This window comes from Seriola dumerili, unplaced genomic scaffold (genome assembly GCF_002260705.1).
Source record: "Seriola dumerili isolate Sdu_G_001 unplaced genomic scaffold, Sdu_1.0 BDQW01000449.1, whole genome shotgun sequence".
Classification (NCBI taxonomy): Eukaryota; Metazoa; Chordata; class Actinopteri; order Carangiformes; family Carangidae; genus Seriola; species Seriola dumerili.
In genome coordinates this window covers 2,476,894-2,498,977 of record NW_019174704.1, presented here as the reverse complement: position 1 = coordinate 2,498,977, position 22,084 = coordinate 2,476,894, and the positions used below count along the sequence as shown (strand labels likewise).

The following is a 22,084-nucleotide window of genomic DNA, read 5'->3' as shown; positions in this document are numbered from 1 at the left end:
AAAGAAGCAACATCTGTTACACAAACTTCACTGCACACGATTATCTTCTTCTTCTTCAGCAGCAACAATGTTTCTCTATGTTTTTTCTTTATCAAATGACCACAAGCCTCTGAAAAATGGCCGCCTCTCTCCTATTTATTTCTCCTCTCAGTAAGCTGAACAGAGAGGAGGAGAGAGGGTGGAGAGCCAAGCGCAAGAAAAGGCAAAGACATATATTTCACAGACGAACAGAATGAAATGGGATGAAAAGACAATGAGGAGAAGAGGAAACATTTGGCTTGTCTTACACCTCTCCAAATGCACCGACTGACAGAGGAGGGGATCGGAGCAGAGAAAGGGATAGTAGAGAGAGAGAAAAGAAAGTGCAACTTCAACTGGCGAGCATCTTTTCCTGATGTTCTTCCAGGAGAAACCTTTTATGCCGGATCTTGTATTTCTCCTCCATTTTTTTTTTTTTTTTTTAATCTCTGTCATTTTCCAGCTTTCTCACAGCCTGGAAAAATAAGTTTTCAAGGTGGTCTGAAAATAAAAAAAAAAAGCAATACAAAAGAAAAGACAGAGAAGGAAGAAAGGTACTAGATTCTAACTTCTAGAAGACAAACTGTCCCGTATCAGCTGCCCAGACAATATAATCAAGACCTGATTAGCACGTAGCACAGGTGTTCTTACAGTAAATATTCATGACATGCTACTCTCTATCTTGATACATTGCAATAGTGGTTCAACATTTACCAAGTTCATTAAAGCATCTTCATTTGCTGTGCAAACTACGGACTGTACCAGAGAAACGCTTCGCATTTCTGACAACAGCAAACACCATTTATTTTTAATAAGATGATGCGCAAAACAGTTGAACATGAAAAGATGTGACAATAAGCATCCAAGGTGTTCGAATTTAGATCAACATCATCTCTAACCTAAAAAGTAAGGTTACATTTCTGTAGGATGATTGGATAAACCCCAGTATGAGCAGTTGGTAGAATGATGCGTGATGTTGAAACGATGATTATACATACATCATGTCAAAAATGTTTTTAAAATTACATTTGAAGCGACTTTTTTTTTCATGCCACGAATGGTTATATTGATGCAAAAACTCTTTGACAACCCACCTGTGACTTTAACCGCTGAGCCCTGAGGTGCAATTCAAACATTTTTTTTTTTTTTTTTCCCCCCTCTCTTTTCCACCATTTATGGCATCAAGACACAGTTCTGATGGCAGCTTGTTCTTTGTGTGAGCGCTGCAGAACAGGCACCATGCAGGGCAAAAAAAAAAAAGAAAAAAAAAAGGAGCACAGGGCTGAAGAAGGCTTTCAGTGCGCTCGCTGCACCCTGCCTCAGCTCAGGACGGATGAGAGGGAAAGAGGCATAAAGGCAACAGTGGAGGGAGTCACTGTTATTATGCAGAAACGTTATGTCTCGCTAAACTGAATCACCCGCACCAACAGCCTGTACCGGCTCGACACTTTTAAAATAACACATAAAGGATTTGATGGGAACGTGAAAAGGATTTCCTCTTGCTCTTTCTAAGGTCCCCTCTCCCCTCTTAGAACTGAATTGTCACATCCGTTGCTATTAGCCTAGCTTCGCACAGCCGAGCCCTGAAAAGGCACTCAGTCTACAATTTATGCCCCCTCATTAGCGTGAGACGAGACAGTGAACAGGTCCTTTTGAGATTTCTCTGAACGCCGGCTCCTCATCACAAGCCCTGGCCTGAATGATGCGTGGAGCGATGGCGCTCTCCTCCACGCCAAGGGCAGGCTGATTGCCAAAGGCTTCACTCAAAGGTCACGCAATTAAGCTTTGTTCCCGCTTCAATAAGGCTTTGACTGACTGACTGCGCTCCTCCATTTGAACAGATGTGATTCTTGGCCTCCAGCAAGCTAAAACTCTGCCCTCCATTCATGCTCACAATCACGTATTCAAAGGAAACGAGTAAGAGACAGAAGAATGCTGAAGAAAAGGCAAGAAAAGATCATCCGTGTAGCTCGTCCACAAATTTAAATTTTAATATCAATATGCACGACTACAGTGGCTTAGAGGTTAAGTGAGTTGGATTTTGAGCTAGAGGCTGCTTGGACCGGAGTCTGGTCAGGGAAAAGCTCTTCTCCTCACATGTCCTTGGGCAAAGCATTTAACCTCCAAATCTCTTCAGCGGAGCTACTAAATGACCATATGTCAAAGATGGTAACTGTACTGGGCAGCCTGAACATGCTAAATCATGTAATAGCATGAAAATTAAGCAAAAACAGTAGCATATCATTTCAGAGATGAGGAAGTTTTGAAAGGCAGAGCAGAAAGAGATCATCGATAACCTATTTTAGTACAAAAATTCAAGCAAAAACAACAGGCTTGAACAAGGCATGTAACCCCCCAAACCCCTCCAGTGGATCTGCTCAGGAGAGGCTGTGCTTGTACTCTGCAGCTCCCAGGTGCTAATGTGTGTAAAATCATTAACATGAAGCATAAATGTTTCCAAGAGAGGGAAAGAGAGAGGGCAGACATGCTCAGAAAAGCTTCCCTCAATAAATAAAGGTTAAAAAACTGGGTCACTGACAAGAAAGAGTGAAGGAGACTTAAGAGGCAGGAGGGATAAGCCAATTTCCCCCCACAGAGTCCGATGCAAATATCATTCTTCATATGGCAGGCTCAGGCAGACGATCTGGTAAAATGGCAAGCAAAGGCTGGGGGGAGATGTGACCCAGTTTTGGAGATGCGTGGCTGAAAAAACAACCAAAACAACTACATGATTAATGCCGCTCCGCCTATCTGCGTCTATACGGCAACTTGAGTCGGTTGTCACGCTTTTTAGCAGCAGAATTTACTGATGGGGAATAACGAAGTTGATTAGACAGAGGCCAATCTGTGGCCGCCTGCTCTGAAGCTCAGCAAGTTTACTTCAGCTTTCAGAAACAAACATCTAAAAAAAAAAAAAGACCTAATACATAGGATCAAAAGTCTGAATATCATTTGACAGATCTGTAGCTCGTTTTACCCTCTGTCAGCCGGGTGGGATCTGCCGCGCAGAACAATATTTTCAGTGGGTTTTTATATACTTCTGTGTGTATGTACTTCGTGTGACTTTTCTGAATTGCTTTGATGCACCAAACTCCACCCATCTGGTGCTGTGTGCAGGCCAATATAAACACTATGACTTGTGAATAGGAGTTGGTCCGCACAGTCTTATAATAACACACCAACTTCTCCACTGACTTCATATTAACGCCCACTCTAACGCTGAGAAGATTCTGAGTCATTTTAAGTAACAACCACTCAACAAATCATTCATTTTTGAAAGGGGAAAAAATAAATAAATAAATAAAAAATCCACCGTCAGATGCTCTTGCATTAATATATCATCAGTCTGTGATGCTCAGTGTGTTCCAGGAGTTATTTTATTTTCAACTACAGCACTTCACTTTTTCTTCATCCCTCAATCTGTCTCATCTGCTCCTGCTCCAGTTAGTGATTCACTACACTCACAGGACCGACTTTTCATAGCACCCAGAAAATCCACATGAACGTTTCATATAAAAAAAATGGGAGAGATTTTCCTCTGGTTGAGTACAAAGTGGCAGACACAACAAGCGAGTCTATCCAGGCTTTTCTCAGTGTCACTGCTGAATGTCAGCTTCAGCATGTGCGGTCTAGAAATTAGCCCTCACTCTTTCACATTTGGGTTTGATGATTTGATTGCTGAATCTCTGTTGAACGGTCATTTTTATGTGGGATTAAGGATTACAGGACATGTGACAAATGCAGTTGAAGGTTTGGAGGGAAAAGGGTCTTAAACAGAATACAAACCGGTGTTACTGAAAAATTCTGCAGGGCATTAGAAATATGTTGGAAGTTTGATTCTTTGATTCAGTTGGAAAGTTGTCATTTTGTGTCAGTGGTGTGGCAGATTGGTGTTAGACAAAAAAATGGATTCATCTACTGAGGTTTGGTTTCCAAATGTCAGTGACACATTTTCAGACCTTTGTTTTACAAATATTGTGCGTGGGAGAAGTTGGTTTTACTGACTAGCCACTTACAAATAACATAAGATGACTAAACTTAAAAGGGGCTATTTGTAGGTTTTCTCCTCCGCCTAACGTGGTTTCTTGTGAAATCACCACCCAAGACAAGAGCTCCGGCTATCGTTACGTTTACACAACAAGCGGTTATGATACGCCCTTTGAGCAACGCTGTCTTCTGGGCAGTTTGGAGGCTACAGTGAGTTGCTATCGGAAAGTGATGAGACAGGCTGGGGCTAGCTGGTTAGCGTGCTAACTAAAAGAAAAAAAGGCGTGATTGCAGACAAAAGTTCAAATTTGGTGCTGCTTTCCACCACTGGAGACAGCTCTTGGTGAGTAAAGGGATGAAGTTAGATGCTGAACTCGCAATGTTTCTTCTAGACTGGTAAGAAAACAGCTGTTAATGCGAACGATGGCTATGTAGCAATAGCAAAACTAACAAATAGCTCCTATAAGTTGCAGTGGTTTCATGAAATCATTATCTGTATTTGGGCTTTTTACCAAGGAGTTCTTTTTTGAACACTGTGCAGAGGGATAAAGTAAGCTTCCCTCGCGATGTGGTACGTCTATGACATGAGTTTGCTCAACAGCAGCTGACAAGACAAAGTCACAAGCACTACTCCGGATGCCCCGCGGGTTTTGCTGTGGCTCACAAATCATTACAATTATCCATCTCGTGCCTTTGCAAAATGTGACAGTGGACAGAGCCTTGTGGATATGTTTTTTTTAGACAATATATAACCACTGTCTGAAACTGTGGTGGTGGTGGTGGCGGTGGTGATGGTGTTGTGTGTGTCTGTGTTTGTGCCGGGCAGCAGAGGTAATGGCGAAGGTAAGAGTTGGCTGCATCAGGGAAGTGGTAATGATGAAACACAAACGCTTTGAACGGCACAGATACTGTACCAAAACCTGCACAGATGAAACCTCAAAACAACCAGAGAAGGGCAACAGAGCAAAGAAAACATAAACAAAAAAAAAACAAATGTAGAATTTCAAATGCAGATTTGTTTTTGTGCAACAATTCTAATTAATATTGCAAAGTTTTACTTCTGTGTTTGCCTTATTTTAGGCTTTTGCACCATCCTAAACTGATGATCACATTGTTTTCCTTTCTGTTGCACTCTTTCATTAATGCAGTTTTCATTCACATTATCCTTTAACTTCCTTCTTGTCTCTTTTTTTTTCCCCTTTCAAAATCCATTACACTTTTACTAATCAATTGTACCATCAATTTATTTCTCACATGCAGTCCTCCCCCTTGCCATCTTCATTTCTCAAGATTTTTCCTTCCCACACGGTACAGTATCCAACCCTTTGAGCTGCTGCCATGAACCCATCACACATGACTGGAAATATGTGGAAATTTACCCATGAAAGACAAACACACACACACACACACACACACACACACACACACACACACACACAAAATGGTAATGACTAACCGGAAACAGACACACGAAGACGGCCAGTGATACATGCAAAAACAAAACAAATGCTCATAGGGTGAACAAGTATTCACTTCCCTCCGCAGACAACACACACACACACACACCATCTGATTAGTGTTTATATTTTGCCAAGAAGTTCTCCAGCCAATGCAGTTAGTTTATGACTCAACCACAAACTCAAAGAACTCAGAGACAAAGTATACATTTTAGTTTTTAGTCCACAGAGCCAACCCCCAAAACAGTTCCAACACTCATGAACACTGAACAACTTTCACTGGTTTACTTGTTTTCTTAGTTTCATACTGTTTTACTAAAACTATACAAAAGTGTTTTTCCCTTAAGTATCTCACTGTAATATCTGCAAGCTAACTCAGTGCTGAATGTGCACCATCGCAGAATAGAACAAATGTGAGCGTTTTTGACCATATGGGGAATCTATTCACTGATGAAAACTTTACCAAGTGGACAACAAGCACTAATGGTGGGAGGTAAACTACCATACTGGGATCACATTAGGACACAAAGGGCTGTCCAGATGTCCACATAGCAAATAGTGGGATGGCTTGAAATCAGCGCTGCCCTCTAAACATCAATGATTCATATCATATCAGTTGAGTCGAACCTCCTGCTGTCATATAATTGGAATTATTTTATCCTTTGCCCCTTTGTGTCTTTGTGGCCTCTTGTGCTTGTATCCTGTGCTCTGTGTACACAGTTTCACAAACCTCATCTTTAAATGCATCTGTAAATCTAACTTTAATTGAAATAGGTTGGAGGGTCATTGAAAATCTGTAGAGAGCAGTGCAAAAATGGAGCAATGCAACACAATGTGTGACGCATGGCTAGTTTTTGTTTTGTTTTTTTCATGCTGCTTTCTACATGCTCCAATGCTCTCAGCTCCACTGCTAAATGCAGGTTATTCATGCTAAACCACTTGCAAATCAGAGCATACAGCTACCACTCTCCAGTGTGATCAGCATTTTGCCTGACAGCTGTTACAGGAGAGTCGCTCCTGTAGAGGGTTAAGACTTAATTACTGACCTGTGATCAGGGCGGACACGTGTATTTCTTGCATTTCTTCTCTTCTTTGTGGAAATGTGATATTTTCATGTCATATGATGTTAGTGTTGAATGTCAATAAAGAAAATAAAACAAGAGACTTGATATTAAGCTATTAAAGGTGTGTGTACACTGAGATGCCTGCTCTGCAGATGCAGTGGACTGTAATGTAATTGGTGGGAGACAATGAATGTATGCACTTCCCATTATTCTGGGCAAGGTGTAAAGAAAAAAATGTATCAATTACAGTGGTGAGTCATTTTCAAAAACAAGAACAGCTGATACATGAATAAAATAATGAAGCTGTTTCATGTTAAACTGGTGACTCAGAGTTGAGATGGAAAATTCTGATGTGGGTATATATTTATATTAATACATATTTTAATTGAAACTCAACACAGGCCAAAGGCCGCTAAGTGATTAGAAAGCCTTAGGGTCTTTTGATTAAGAATTGTTCTCTAAGGTTGACTCATACATGAGTTTGATGCTTAGTGTAAGGAATTTTATCAAGTGTTTATGAACTCTGCTATTTACTAATCATTTCATTTCTTCAACCTATGATTTTCATTCATTTAATTATCATCCATTCCTCTATCTATGCACTTCTCTGTCCTTTATGCATCCTTTACAGTTGCACCCATCATCATTCTTTAATTCCCACCCATCTATTCACCTCACTGGCAGGTGAGCAAGTTTAATACAACTTGTTGATTCACTGTGTGTGTGTGTGTGTGTGTGTGTGTGTGTGTGTGTGTGTGTGTGTGTGTGTGTGTGTGTGTGTGTGTGTGTGTGTGTGTGTGTGTGTGTGTGTATTTGTACTCATCTCCTGGCTGGTATGTGTCGACATGCAAAACTCGCCACCATCCATCCAGGCTGCTCATCCATTCACTGGGCTTGGCACACGTGAGTGAGTGAGTGTGTGTGTGTGTGTGTGTGTGTGTGTGTGTGTGTGTGTGTGTGTGTGTGTTTGTGTGAGAAACTCTAACATCAACTCCATGCATTCCTGTAGCTGTTTGCATCTGGTTGCCATGGAGTTTCACAGCTGTTTCTAGCAGACCCTAATGATCTACAGCAGCTGCTAGCCTGCTAGGACATACACACACACACACACGCTCACACACACACACAAACATGTATATGTACAGTACACATGCTTGTATCTGTGCACAGGATTAGTTAAGCATTTACACATATGGTGTTGGAAGATCAACACTATTGGAGAGAATTAGAACTTGTAATGTCTTGCAAGGATGCTGGCACAGAAACAATGAGTTCACAAAACAGAGGGTATCGCTGCTTTGACAGTGATCCACCTGTAACATCTGCACATCTGGATGAACATACAGCTGCCTCAGAACAATGACTCTTAGCTTAACATCAGAGCTGTTAAAAAAAAAAAAAAAGACTTGAGAACGGCTCTGAAAGCTTGTCAATATCCTGAGGAAGTTTTCCAATGTCTTAATTTGATTGCAATAATTCTTCAACAACTGCAAGCAATAAGGAAGAAAACGATCAGGGGCTGTTGAACAGACTCGCTGTGTTTTCCACCAGTTGGCTGCTGTTTTGAATTTCAGCACTGAAGTTTGCGCCTTCAGAACACTCCACGCTGACAGTTCCCAGGCTCACTCTGTAAAAACTACTGCACTTTCCGGATTACTTTTCATTACTGATGTCCGCCGGCATCATCCAGTATTAAACCCATTCACAATGACTTTCATCTGTTGTCAACTAGGTTGCCTTCTTCCTCGTCTTTTCACTACACAAAGTTTTCTAATATTAATTCAGAAAACGTCCCATCTTAGTAAGCTAGGCACAACTATTTTGAAAAATTTTGATATTAGAAAAAGATGCAAACATGAAACGCAATCATACCAAAGCCTCATCTTGCAGACAGGTTGACATTGTTCTGGTTAACATCTTAAGACATATGAACAATACTCATGACTCACACTATCTTGGGGAAACAAATACACACCACGGCGTAAACTAATATACAAAGACACCTCTGTTTTTGTGGCGATGGTGCAAAGGTGATAGTTCACTGCACATGTGTTCTGATATAGACTGCATGAACACTACATGCACATTACAGATAAATGTACAACCTACTGAAAAGTGAAAGTGCTGTAGCCGCCACCTCTCTAACAACACTCTCAACCTCAGGATACAGTTGCACATACACACATGCACACTTGACTCCACACACATACACACTCTTACACTGTATACGCACAAGCAAACAATGACTCTATAGAGAGCGTTTCACACCTGCTCAGCCATCATCTTTTTTGGCAAACCCTATCAACACCACTTCCTTCCTCCCATGATGCATTGTGAGCGGCTCCCAATATCACTCTCTGTTCAACAACCTCTTCTTGGCTTTGTCAAACAGTAAAAGCTCCTCACTCATGAAAATACTTTCGACCGGGGTTGAAAGCTGTAAAACTATTACTTAAATATGATCTGAGCTTCATCACACCGTCGTCCTTCAACCACAGCACTGAAATGTCCAGGGAAAGCAACATGGCTTAAACTAATAACTAGTACATCATTTGATATCAACCTGGATGCAACTATACAGTCATTTCAGCAAACACAGCAAGAGCACAACACTGTGCAACAAGCACAATAACTGAAAGGTCACAGAGAAGAAGATACGACATGATACCAAAGGTTTAGGAAGAAAGCCTCTAAAAATGAAAGCAAATGAATGAACACTGTTTTTTTTTTTTTTTGATTTAGTGCCTTTTCTCCAAAGTGTCTTTACTAAGCACTTATAACACCAACCTGCTCCACGTCCCCGTTATAAATACGAGTTCTTTCACATACTCACTTGTAACTGTTGCACTAATTGGAAGTCGCAGCTTTTTGCTAAATTGCCAAGCTGTAAATGGTGAACTGAATAATGTTAGAAATTAGTGCTGAGCGTGTGATATATCTCACAACGTTACAGCAGATCATTACACCTGGATTTTGGCATCAAGACTCATTTCCACAAATCGCATCTGTGGAGGCCTGTTATTAACTGAGGTTGTGCAGACAAAAATGCATACGCCAAACTCATAATGTCTAACGCTCCAGACAGCCCAACCACAAGTGACGATCATTAACATGAATTATCCGGGGCAACTTAAAGAAAAGTTTGGCAGAGTTATGCTCACATTCTTACACTCTGTCTGACCGGGCACAGTGACAAGATGGAATTATCTATGCTTCAAATACCTGATTCAATTCTGTTTTGCTGCAAAAAAACAGCCCAGGTAAACACTTGCTTTAACTACTGTCATCTCCATATAGATTTACCTGAAGACTGAAGCGGGATTTTTAAGGAGGAAAAAGAAAAACATACAGGAAAAAAAAAAGATTCAAATGAAACTAGGAACATGGATAGAGACATTCCCTCTCCAAGTGTGTGGTGCGAAATTTCAATACCACGAGCCTGGAAAAAAAGCCCAGATTAAAAAGTGCGTCTGTATTCATGTTTCTGTCTCAATATAGTGTTACAAGCACCCTCTAAAAAATGTGTGTGAGTGTTTGTGTGTGTGTGTGTGTGTGTGTGTGTGTCCTCTGCCCATGTTACAGTGTTTTGACAAGTGTCACACAATCCCCTGGGGGAGAGCAGGGGGGATTTCTCTGAAGAAGGAGAGCTTTGCTTTTGTCAGAGGAGACGAGGCCAGGAGCTCTCACTGGTGACTCAGCACACTTACATTACAGCGCATTTTCTTTTAAAGTAAACTTTTTTTCTGCTTTGTTTGTTGCCTCTGTCTTTTTCTTGTTCTCAACTGCTGTCCCTAACCATTAACCACAAGACCAGATATGCGCCATCTGCTTGTATACTGCGTGTCATAACGGCTTCCTGTTTGTCCACAAAATTTTCAAAATCTTAAATCTCGGTCCTCATCTAAAATGAGATTAAAAAAAAAAAAAAACGGCTATACAAAAAAACGGAAGCGTTTGACTGTGCCCTCCTTCCGCCAAGTAAAGCCCTCTAAACCACTTCTAAGAAAAGTCAAAGCTAGAGTGAAAGACTCGCAAAGGCGCAAATAGAGACGGCTCATTTTTAGAAAAGAGCTACGTTGTCATTACAAGTGCATAGTGTTTACCATTCGCCACACATCCCTTAACCGAGGGTGAACATCGTTCCATAAACTTGTCCGCATTGCGAGCCACTGCTGAATTTCCTTCCCAGCAGGGATGAGGAATCTTCACAGCCTTGCTTGGACTTTTTTTCATTTAAAAAAAAAAAAAAAAAAAAAAAAAAAAAAGCACTTAATTTCAGGGATGTCTGTCTGCCACCATCAACAACCAGCAAATATACAAGTCCATACCACTACAAAATATGCCATGCAATTTAATGAAACCAGTCTGGTTTCATTAAATTGCACAGCATAACTATGTTATGTATTCATGGTGAAGTGTGGTTGTAAATACTGAAACTCCGTCCATCAGCAAAGTTACAAACCAGATGTGCATTTGACAGAGCACTGATAAGGATCATTTGCTAACAGGCGTTTTCAACCAATGAAACCTGTGGACTTCTATTCTTGCTGATGAACTAGTTCAACACAAAATGCCACATGTAAATGTGACATTTGATAGCGGTAGTTGTTTCTCTGATCGCTCTTAGCCTAATTTATCTGCTGCTTAGATACAAAGAAAGCCCCTTCTTCCTTTGGATTAGTCAGGTCAAGCAAAAAGCACCAGTCCACTTTCAAAAAAATCCAAGGCTACCAAGACATGTCTCCTCCAGCTAAGCATTGTGAGCAAAAGAGGTGGTGACATTTAATCAGGGTCATGACCTTTGTCCTGTAAAACATACAAGTTATCGCTGTTGCCTCAGGATAGCTCTCGCACTGACAGCAGTTACCAACACCTGAAGTGCTGGCGTGCAGTTGGTTTTTGAAGGGTTTAACTCTTGTACTCCGTCTGACGGACGGTCTCGTCGTCACTTCTTCCACACACTGACAGAAGATGAGCTGCTCTGAAGAAACATGAGCTTTTACTCAATTAACCTACAAATAGAGTAAAGAGCCTCCACTACACGCACAGTCAAAGTGATGGCTCGGCTCCGGTGACTAAAGGTTTTAGTATCCTTCCAGTGAACATATGATGAATCACCCACCACATCTAAAGGCAAAGGTGTTTCTACCCGTTCTGGATGGCGACATCCAAAGGCCATTATACCCTCTTTTTTTGGCTTCATCCCACCGCCTCTCAAATCTCTTTCCAGGAATACTGTGTCTTTTGCATGTCTTTGTAGTCTTGATGCAACAAACTGAACACAAAGAAATGAGGCAAACAGTTTTGGACAGTCTGTTCTCAAAAGCCATTCATGATGTTACACTCAGTTATGCACACAGAAGTAGGTGTGTCAAGAATGAAAAAAAAAAAAAAAAAAGAGAGAGAGAGAGGGTTGAGAGAGTAGCTCCAATCCTGCCAACTTTCCCACCTCCACACACCTGTTCAGTCGCAGATGCAAACCTGCCTATTTCAAGATGTGTTCAAAATGTGGGTCAGACAATAAGCACTTTGTGTGAAGCCTGCATACCTGCATGAAGCTGCTGTCCTGCAGTACCAATGCTCCACTCACCTAATGTACAAGACAGGTGATGTATTTATTGTAAGACAGGTTTCCAAAATTTCTCAGTAGGTTCGCCTACCTGGTAAATGTTAAAACCAGATGATGGCATCCTCTAAAACGTCTTTCTCAGTGACTAAGCAAATAATTAAAAAGAAATTAACTAATGATACGCGTTTAAACACATTATACAGTTATGTGTTCTCAATGTGAGTCAGCTTGAACAGCAAAACCCTACAAGTTGCAATCTCAAGTTCATGTTACGAGCTGTTCTGGTTCAGGTATACACTTGAAAAAAAAAAAATGTTATTCCTTAATTGGACCTAGGTGCAAAACTAACAAGTAAGCAAGGCCCCCCAAGAAGTGCAAGTACTGAATTGAGGAACTGAGAATGTTCTTTATATATTAAATGGGTCAAAATCTTCAAATGCCCTCACAACATATGAACTTTGCAATAAACCTTTGTCAGATGTCACCTGCCCTTTTTCTTTGTTCGGCCTCTCCTGTCACTCACTGCTAAAGAAAAGGCAGAAAAAAAAAAAAATTGCTACGAAACATCATTTTTCACGAAAAAACAGGGTGCCCCAGAGCGAGGCGAGGCGGCAGCGTTATGAAATTGAACGTGGCCCCTGGCTCTTCAGCTGAGGCCCGGGTCAGAGCAGAGAGCTACAGTAGTAATTACTGAGAGACTGATTGCTGACAGGACCTTCCAACAGCCTGTGGTTAACTGGATGGAGCTGAGGGGGAGGAAGCTTCAAATGCACAGGCATGACAGATGCTCTGCTGATGACTTGTACTTCGGGGTGGTTCGGGGGCATGCATGCCTTTTTGCTTTACTCATTCTCCTTTCAAAAGTTGCATAAAAACTAAATTTGTGCGCTTACACTTTAGACAGTTTCTGACATTTTTTTATTTGGACGAAGGATGGCGAGAAATCACAGCAGCTGTGAGGGCAAATAACCCTCTTAGATGGTATCAATTCATTTTGTAAAAGATCTTTGTTTTGAGTGTCTCACTGAACATCTTCAGAATTTGAGAAGTGTCATCCAAGGCTGTCACCTACTCTGCTCTATTTAAAAAATAAAAAAAAATCACCAGTAGATGTAATGTGTTCCAAGTGGCAGATAGTTATTTTTGGAGTGAAACTCTTCAAAACAGAAAGTTGTCCTTAAACAGATTTGAACCCACTTCACTGACAGAGTGGGAGGAATGTGTGATTGTGGCAGGCAAAGCATTTTTGCCACAACTGGTACAGTGCACCATTTTCCAACTGGATTATGCCAGTTTCTTCCCCAGGGTGGTCATTTGAGAGCGCTAGGGAATGTTCATCATGACCATATGGATGTTCCAACCTGGTATTTTAGGGAACCAATCTGTGCCATCAATGCGCCCGGTTGATTTAGCTGTGGTGACGGAGATGGCTGTGTTTACATTGGATAGTGTTTGTTCCAGTTAAGAGTTGATATACAGCTGCTTTCATAGTTTTCAAACTTGGCAGAGTGTGGTTGTAAGATAAAAGATGTAATATAAGAAGAAGAACAGCCAAATAGCAACTGAGCTTGTCCAGAAACCATACACCTAACTTTAAGGATTTCAATTAGCTGCCGGACCTGCACTCTTTTTCTGTATTTCAAGAACAAGGATCATAAAAGACGCAGATCACGCCAGTTCAACAACCTGAACAAGCAGACAAAAATGTTGGCATCTGACCAACAGCCGCAGCAAATATCTGTCACAGGCAGCATGGAAGTGGAGCATAACTCTCAGCGTGTAACAGCCAAACAGAGACTGTATTTCAGTCAGCACACTGTATCTGCCCGAGTCACTGAACCAAGCTGCCACACTAACTTACCTCTGATGGTTTCTTGTGCTGGTGGCGGACCCATGTGCTGCTGGTGCCCGTATTCTTGGATGACCTGGACCACGAGGTCACCTGACCTGCAACAATAAAAAAAAAAATTAAAAAGATGATAACAATAAGTGTAATTAAGATTAACAAGCATCTTATTCAGGAGAGATACCATCAATATTTTCCTGGCACTGACTAACTAGCTTTTTATGACACAGCTGTAAAGACAAAGTGTTTCAAATCTTCTGGAGCACAACATAAAGCAAACTTAATCTGTGTTGGATTTGTCGAGAATGTGCAGTCACGAGTGTGAATGTTGATCCGAAAGTGAGGTAAATGAAGAACAGGGGGTCTGGCTGTAGATCAGGCTTCATGTACACAGCGTGCGTTCAGATACACTGCAAACAAACTTTATTGTCCCACTGGAGAAATTTGTTTTTGTTTTTTTTGCAGAGAAGGTTTACAATACAGACATAATAGAATCACCATAGCAAGCTCGTACCGGCGGGGAATCAGTTATACTTGTTAGAGGGGAAAAAGCTGGTCATCAAAAGTTCTTCCGTGAGCATGTGATGGGGTTCAGGACTTCTGTAATTTACGCTGATGGAGGTGATTCAACCACTGCAGAGAAGCACTAAAAAAAGAAAGCAGGCAAACAAAAACCTTCCCCGTGACTTCTCCTACCTCTCCAAGTCAGGCCTTTAATTGAAGCAGACTGATGATGATCTATTAAGGGCTGTAATAAGTAACGACAGTATAAATAGCATCTTGTTAAGCAGTTAGTCCACTATGGTCTTTTACAACCTCATTAATACACAACTTAATGGCAATTAACCAGACACTGAAGCCAATATCCCACCTACCGCTTCAATCAGCCACCCTGTGCATGTGTTTGTCTGCGTGTGCCTGTGCCCGTGTGTGTGATCAGAGCCCATACTGATATATGTAGAGAAGAAAGGGAATGTGTGTAATTTCATTTATGATATATATATATTTTTTTTTTTTAAATCACTGCAACAGAAATAGCCAACAGCTCATTTTCACCTGTGCACCATGTAGAAGGCTCTCATTAAAAATTGCATCACATTAGCAATTAAATTACATCACACAGGCATAATGGAAAACACAAATTTGCCAATACTGTGTAATATAGCACACTGTTACGGTGACTCTGTGTGTGTGTGTGTGTGTGGGCTGCCTCCCACTCAACATATTTCCCTTGCCACCACAGAAGTCCTGCCACCGTGCTAATTTTACTTGGGATGTCTGAACAACTAACAGTGCTGAGGGCAGAACTGCTGTCAGGCTCATCTTCAAAATTACTGACTCCCTCTCCCTACACACACACACACACACACACACACACACACACACACACACACACACACACACACACACACACAGCTGCTAACGTATACAGATATTTGCCACATAAGCATGCACTCACACTTTCACCCATAATCACACACACTTTGCTTGCATCGTGTTGATGTCTCAATCTCTCAGAGTGGCACAGATTTATATATTCCCTTGGACACACACAGACATAAACACACAGACACGCCTTCACCGCCACAACCCGACAGGAAATAGGAATTGACAGCTACGAGTGGGTAACGATTTCAAATTAATCCTCTACTCACTTCTACTGAGTGGTGGTCTCAAAGTGTACCACCTTACAGAATGTGTATGCTGTGTGTGTGCGTGTGTGTGTGTGTCTGTGTGAGAGAGAGACTTGTTAAAAGGTAAAGTGGAGCAGATATACTCTAGTCTGTCCAAGAATAAACACGTCAAAATAAAAGAGTGAGCGGGGTGTAGTGGCGAGTGGCATTTTTGAACGTGTCTCAGTTTCTGTACAGCTGAACACCTATAGGAGGGTTTTGTAGGGATGTGTTAGACAGCGGCGCTCTCCACCACCACCATCATCAAAACGCAGCAGAGACTTAGAGAATCTCTGCCAAAAGCACTGAAGCTGTTCCTCAGTGTCTGTGTGTTCGTCCACAAGTCTGTGTGTGTAGGAGTGCTATGTTATATGCACACGTGTGTCCAGTATGAAAATATTCAGTGGAACTGCGTGCTAATCTGCTGAACATTCATGCATCTGCTCTCTGCTAGAGTATGTGTGTGCGTGCGTGCGTGCGTGCGTGCGTGCGTGCGTGTGTGTGTGTGTGTGTGTGCGCATGTGCGTGTGTCTGTGCAGGTTACATCCACACGCCCCACATGAGGCAGCTGCACCGCTCTATCACTGCGGCCAGATAACCAAACGGACCGCAGCACAGTTGGAGGTTACCATCATGGCCGTGTGTTAATTAAAAGCCCCGCTTGGTGCACGGCAGCCAAAATTATCATGGGCATCCTTCAATTAGAAACCTGATAACCTCCAGTCAACAGATGCAGCTGGAGCCCACACAGCACTGGCCAGGGGAAGCTAACGGCTAACAGCTAATTATACAGCAGACAGTATGGCCTTCAGTGCAGGGTGGCAGAGTCTAGGTCTGAAAAACAGCCTGTTAAACCTGCTGTAAAATATTTTATACATGCAGACCTGTGACCACATGACGGTTAAACCTGCAAAAGGTCACTTCAACCTCTGTTGGCCCTACTGCAGTAAACAGTTAAGAGTTTTCAGTTTCAGTCACTACATTACCCAGAAATCATTTTCCTGTAGTTAGTTTAAAAATGTTTCAAAAAGAAAACAGTTAAGGCATTCCACATCATGAACAGCTTCAATTGGAGAAATGTTTTTGAATTTTGTATTATACTGTAATAGGAAATTTGATTTCTCATCGAGAGAGACAGAAAATCCCAAATGAAATCTTTTTATCTCTTTTTAATATTTTATTCGAATGTTCAAAATGTGTCAAAAGACAGCAGGGAGTATTTTTTTTTATAATGTTTCATGACTTTTGACATTGACTTTTAAGAGGGTCCAACAGTAGAAAGAAATATTATTATGTTTACACAAGCAAAAGAAAAAAATATCTAGTTGTTCAATACAGAAATGTTACACTCTGAGGTGAAAAGGGCAGATTAAGCCACTTTGCTTTGGTAATAAGATAATGTTGGCATGTGAGCGGTTTTTAGGGAGACACAAAACCAAAAGTGAGGTCCACTTTTGTACACGACAGTTTGTTTTCTAGCTCACTGATGTATCTAATTCTCTGTCTATGTTGGCCTTACGGAGTCAGGGGTATGGCCAGACAAATATTATTTGCTTGTTTTTGAAAAATGCACGCCGCAAAATGCCAAGAATTAGTCATGTTGAACTGCCAAAAGGCAAGAAGAATGATGTTTATAATTAAATCAAAATTGCTAGCTGTCTTCAGTGACTAAATCTTCATATTTCGTGGAGAGTGATCAGCATTGAGAGCCAAGTGTGCTTGTGTAACACTGCACTGCTATTCAAAGACAGTTTATTATCAGATGATTTTCCAGCAGACGCTGCCAGCGACAGTAATGTGTTAGACTGGCCAGATGTTCCCACCATCATGCGGTCTATCTCTTCATTGCATGTCTGTCTGTCTGTCTGTCTGTCTGTCTGTCTGTCTGTCTGTCTGTCTGTCTGTCTGTCTGTCTGTCTGTCTGTCTGTCTGTCTGTCTGTCTGTCTGTCTGTCTGTCTGTCTGTCTGTCTGTCTGTCTGTCTGTCTGTCTGTCTGTCTGTCTGTCTGTCTGTCTGTCTGTCTGTCTGTCTGTCTGTCTGTCTGTCTGTCTGTCTGTCTGTCTGTCTGTCTGTCTGTCTGTCTGTCTGTCTGTCTGTCTGTCTGTCTGTCTCATTGGTTGTTTGAGTCTCTATCACGACTCTGGGTAGGGAGTGTATCTGCTGATCTATTAGTCTATGCATCCATTATCTAATATGCATTTATCAGTCAGGCCATTAAGTGCATGCTGCATATATTTAACATTTCTTCCAAAACACATAAGGCCAGATTTACTAAGAATATGGCCCACCACAAATGCAAGATGTGGGTTTTAGTGAATTTGCAGCCACAATCTGTGTGTATTAAGCACCTGATTTACTTAGGCCGCAGCTCATTACGCCCATAGCGCTTAGATTGCTTTATTATAGATAGAGATTGTAACACAGTGTTGTCTTGCTAAAGATTTACCTGGCTGAAGTGCGACTTTTCCTGAGTGAAACTGCTAATAATAAAATACATCTTTATGTCTAATTATTTTATTGATCACATAAGAGTTGAAAGTAAAAACACAGACAAGGCTACAGGTACAGCAGCTCAGCGCACCAGGTGGAGATAGTGTGTAAAGACTGATGTTTCACTACAATACGGACAACACTATAAGTATTTCATCAAAAGAAATAAGAGTGCAGTCACAGCCTGTGGTGATTTTATAGACACTGATTGTCAACTAACACAAACCACAACTCCCCCCGCCCCCTGTTCACTTGTTTTTACAATAAAAATACTTAGACACCGTGTTCATCCAGCCTCAGCTCAGTTTCCCCTCAGAGATCAGAGAGATTTTATCCGTTTCTGTCCCATTTCTCCCAAGCTCTCTAAATTTTGACAGAATAGTAGGACCTGGAATAACCAGAGCTGCATATTCATATTTATACTGCAGTTGTGTTCAGAAAGAGGAAGTCTTAATGAGGAGAGCAGAGGAGGGAATGACCGTGAGACAGGTGGAAAGTCTATATGGAGAGTGGATACGAGAAATACCCTGCGGGAGTTGACTAAAATCAGGCAGCTCGCTGTACAACAGCAGCACAGGAACTCACTTTTCTGACACTTCCATGTTTCATGCTCTCTCTCTCTCTCTCTCTCTCCCTCTTTCTCTAGCTCTTTCTCACACTCTCACACACACACACGCGCGCGCGCGCACACCCTCCCTCCCTTCCCCTGAATCTCCCTCCAACTTACTGTCGGTGGTGTCGGAGTCATTGCTGCTCGTGGAGTATTTTCTCCTCTTCTTCTCGCTCTCCATCTGTCAGAGGGGTGGCAGGGAGGGAGGGAGGGAGGGAGGGAAGAATTGGGGCAAGAGGGAGGGAGAGATAGAGAGAGAGAGAGAAAAATGACGAGTGAGAAGATGTTCACCATGAAAACACAAGTGTTAATGAAATAATGCGCTGATGGCACCAATCTGTCAGAGTCTGCGGCAGGCAGCCTGCCAGAGTAAACCGACTTGATCACCATTACATATTAGCACTTCGGACTTGCTGGGAACTTCACAATGATACACTTGTTCCTTTTCTTCACATACAGTGGGAGTCGCTGTACAAGTCGACTGTGAACGCATCCTGAAATAGTGCTCTATTCACTGGGGGCTATTGTGCAAGTCCCCTTTTATGCATCTGCTTTAATACTCTAGGTCCTTCTTTCTTGATTATAAACAGAATAAAAATGGCAAATCAAAACACTAGTTTGGCACAACCTGCACAACCTGGCACTTTAAGCTGTAGACAAGTGTGAAATGAAAAAGTAAATTAAAAAGCAACATCTAGGATGAGAACATTTTTATTCAATAACCTCGCGTTGCTCATTTGTCACTTTAACGTCCTAATTCTGAGATCATCACTGTGATAACTGTGTGTTTGTTTACAAGAAAACTCAGCAACATCAGCAACATCCCACAATATTTCAGTCACAAAGCATCTACTGAATGGAATCTTGCATCTTTATGAATGAGCTTCCATCAGGGAGCAGCATATTTAACACAGCAGGAGCACCAGGAAGATACAGAAGACGCAGTTAAGGAGTGTTGCCTATAGGGAAAAAAAAAAAAAAAGAAAAAAAATCACTCATTATTTTGACTGAACTGATGTGTGTTTCTGCGGTAACTTGACTGCCACTTGGAAAACACACCCATAGTTACTTGCTCAGCTTACACTTAAATAAACTCTGTATTACACCCATTTCCCAAATGTGACAACAAGTGTGATAGGTTCAATCCAGACGTGTTGCAAAGAGAAAGCAATTTAACTTCAATTCACAAGCAACGGCAGCCGAACGCTAATTCTGCGACGGAGCATGAGTCTCACTTCAGAGACAGAGAGAAGAGAGGGAAAACTGAAATGAGAGGTGGAGAGCAGACATGAGGAGTGGCTGCTAACAGACATCTATTTAGTAGATAGATGCCTACTGTGTGTGTCTGATTCAATTTTGTGTCCAGAATCGGGGGGGGGGGGGGGGGGGGGGGGGGGGGGGGGATNGAGAGAGAGAGAGAGAATGAGAGAGAGAGAGAGCTGCTCAGGCTAAATAAACAAAGATGTTACAAGCAAAGAGCAGGGCGAAGCAACAGTCAGAGAGACAATGGAGGAACGTCAGAGAAGGAGGACAGAGTGCGTCAGAGAGAAAAAGGTCAGAAATAAATCAAACAAAAGCTATCAAGAAAAAGTTTTTTTGTTTTTAGAAAAATGCATTAAATAACAGCACCCTCTATGTTTTACATCGCTACTCAGCTTCACATCTGACATGTCAGAAGCAAATGTGGGCAACAGCAGATTTGCAAAGAGTTAGACAGAGCAGCTGGAGAGAAGGCAAGAGATCCAGTAACAGAGGGTGAATTCAGACCGACAGGTGGAGGCACAGTTAATTTCACTTATTATCATGAGCAACCATTTCCCCCTGTTTACACTAAAAAAATAAAAAGAATTTAAAGTTTAATCAGCACTTTCAGGTGAGAAAACAAGAACACTCTGATCAGCATACAACTGAATACATAGCCAGAAGCAGTGAAAAACACCTGATGGTCACCTTGTTGATATGATGCAAGAACTCAGAGGTTTATTATTAAAGTGTCCCTGACAAGGATTAAAGGGAAAAGAAAACACAGATCAAGGATGCAAAAAATGCAGCCTGTAGAAATATTTAATCTCTTGTAGCCTGAGTTGCAAAAGAAGAAAATATATAGAGTTCCATTAAAAAGAAAAAAAAAAAAAAAAAAAAGGAGGCCAGGGGTCAAGAGTCTGAAAGAGAGAGAAATGAGGCAAAGGAGGCAGCAACAAATAGAGTCAAGAAGTCAAAAGGAGGTTTTAGCGTACTGCTAGACTGAGGCAGGAAAGCCAAAAGAGGAGGAGGTGGGTTACAACCTTCAGTGCGGGGAACGGAGATTTATGTGGCCGTAAAACCTGGCTATTCCCTCTTATATGGGGCTCTTCCAGTACCCCGGCCTCCCCGCCTGCCCTGCACACACTTAACTACTCTGACATTTATGCTGACAGAAAAACACAGCGCTTCTTCGCTGCCTCCGACTATTTCCATTCCCAAGTCCTGCCATCATACCCTCTCCCTCTCATCTCTTTTCCTCCCCCTTCCAGTCTTCCCTGCCTTACAATAACAGGGACAGAGGGAGTGCGTTGAGTAAGGTTAAGTACATTATTGACTTCCTCAGCCTTGCTCGCTTCTCTCTCTCTCCATCCCTCCACCTCTTCCCATCTGTCGAGCTCTACCTCGTCGTCCTGCCTTTGAGGAGATTGGTTAAGTACATCATTGACTTCCTCCAGCTACGTCTGTCTGACTTCAAGTCTGCACGCTTGGATCCATCTCAGGTTTTCCCCTCGCCTATTAAACTCTCAGGCGACCCACTTAAACCACACTCAGGGCACCAAAGTTTTCTCTTTTTTTTTCTTTTTTTAAAAAAAAAAAAGCAGTCCAGCCATTTTTTTTCCTGACCACCCAAAGGAAAATGTGAACACAGAAAAAAATGTGACAGAAAATTCTTTACACCAGCTTTCTGAATGAGTCTGTTAGAAGTTGTCTGAAGCATTTACAACAATTTTGTGACAGAAAATGTGCTGGATGATGAACACATCCGAGCTTCAATTTTTGGATACTTTTGTTTGTGATTCAACCGATCAGTCAACTGACTGAGCATAAAAATTTTAGTCAGAAATATTTACTCAGGTGTCTCCCACTTGGTACTTTGTAGTTATACCTGTGGCTACAGCTGTAGACGGTTATTTCTCATGATTAGTTCGACTGAACGGGGCTCCATCCATCAATGCGATGGCTTTGAGTTGTTGCATCAGATGTAAAAACTCCTACGCTGTTTTAAATCAGGCTTCTGAAAAGCATTCATCATGAGCTGGGAGGCATTTTAATGCTTCCAAGATGCAATAAAAATTAATGTTTTAGTTTGTGAGATGAGAGAGGATCTATTGGCAATCTTTGCAAC

General features: G+C 41.7%; 1 protein-coding gene across 1 annotated transcript in view; it reads right to left on the bottom strand.

The window, feature by feature from the left end:
• LOC111234522 (E3 ubiquitin-protein ligase Jade-2-like) overlaps positions 1 to 18,895 on the bottom strand; it is a 119,544-nt gene extending 100,649 nt beyond the window's left edge. The window contains exons 1-2 of the mRNA XM_022762668.1: positions 18,832 to 18,895; positions 13,957 to 14,042 (exon numbers count right to left, since the gene is read on the bottom strand). Of these exons, the coding sequence (XP_022618389.1) occupies positions 13,957 to 14,042; positions 18,832 to 18,895 (150 nt within the window). The remainder of the gene's footprint in view (positions 1 to 13,956; positions 14,043 to 18,831) is intronic.
• Positions 18,896 to 22,084: the final 3,189 nt, after the last annotated feature.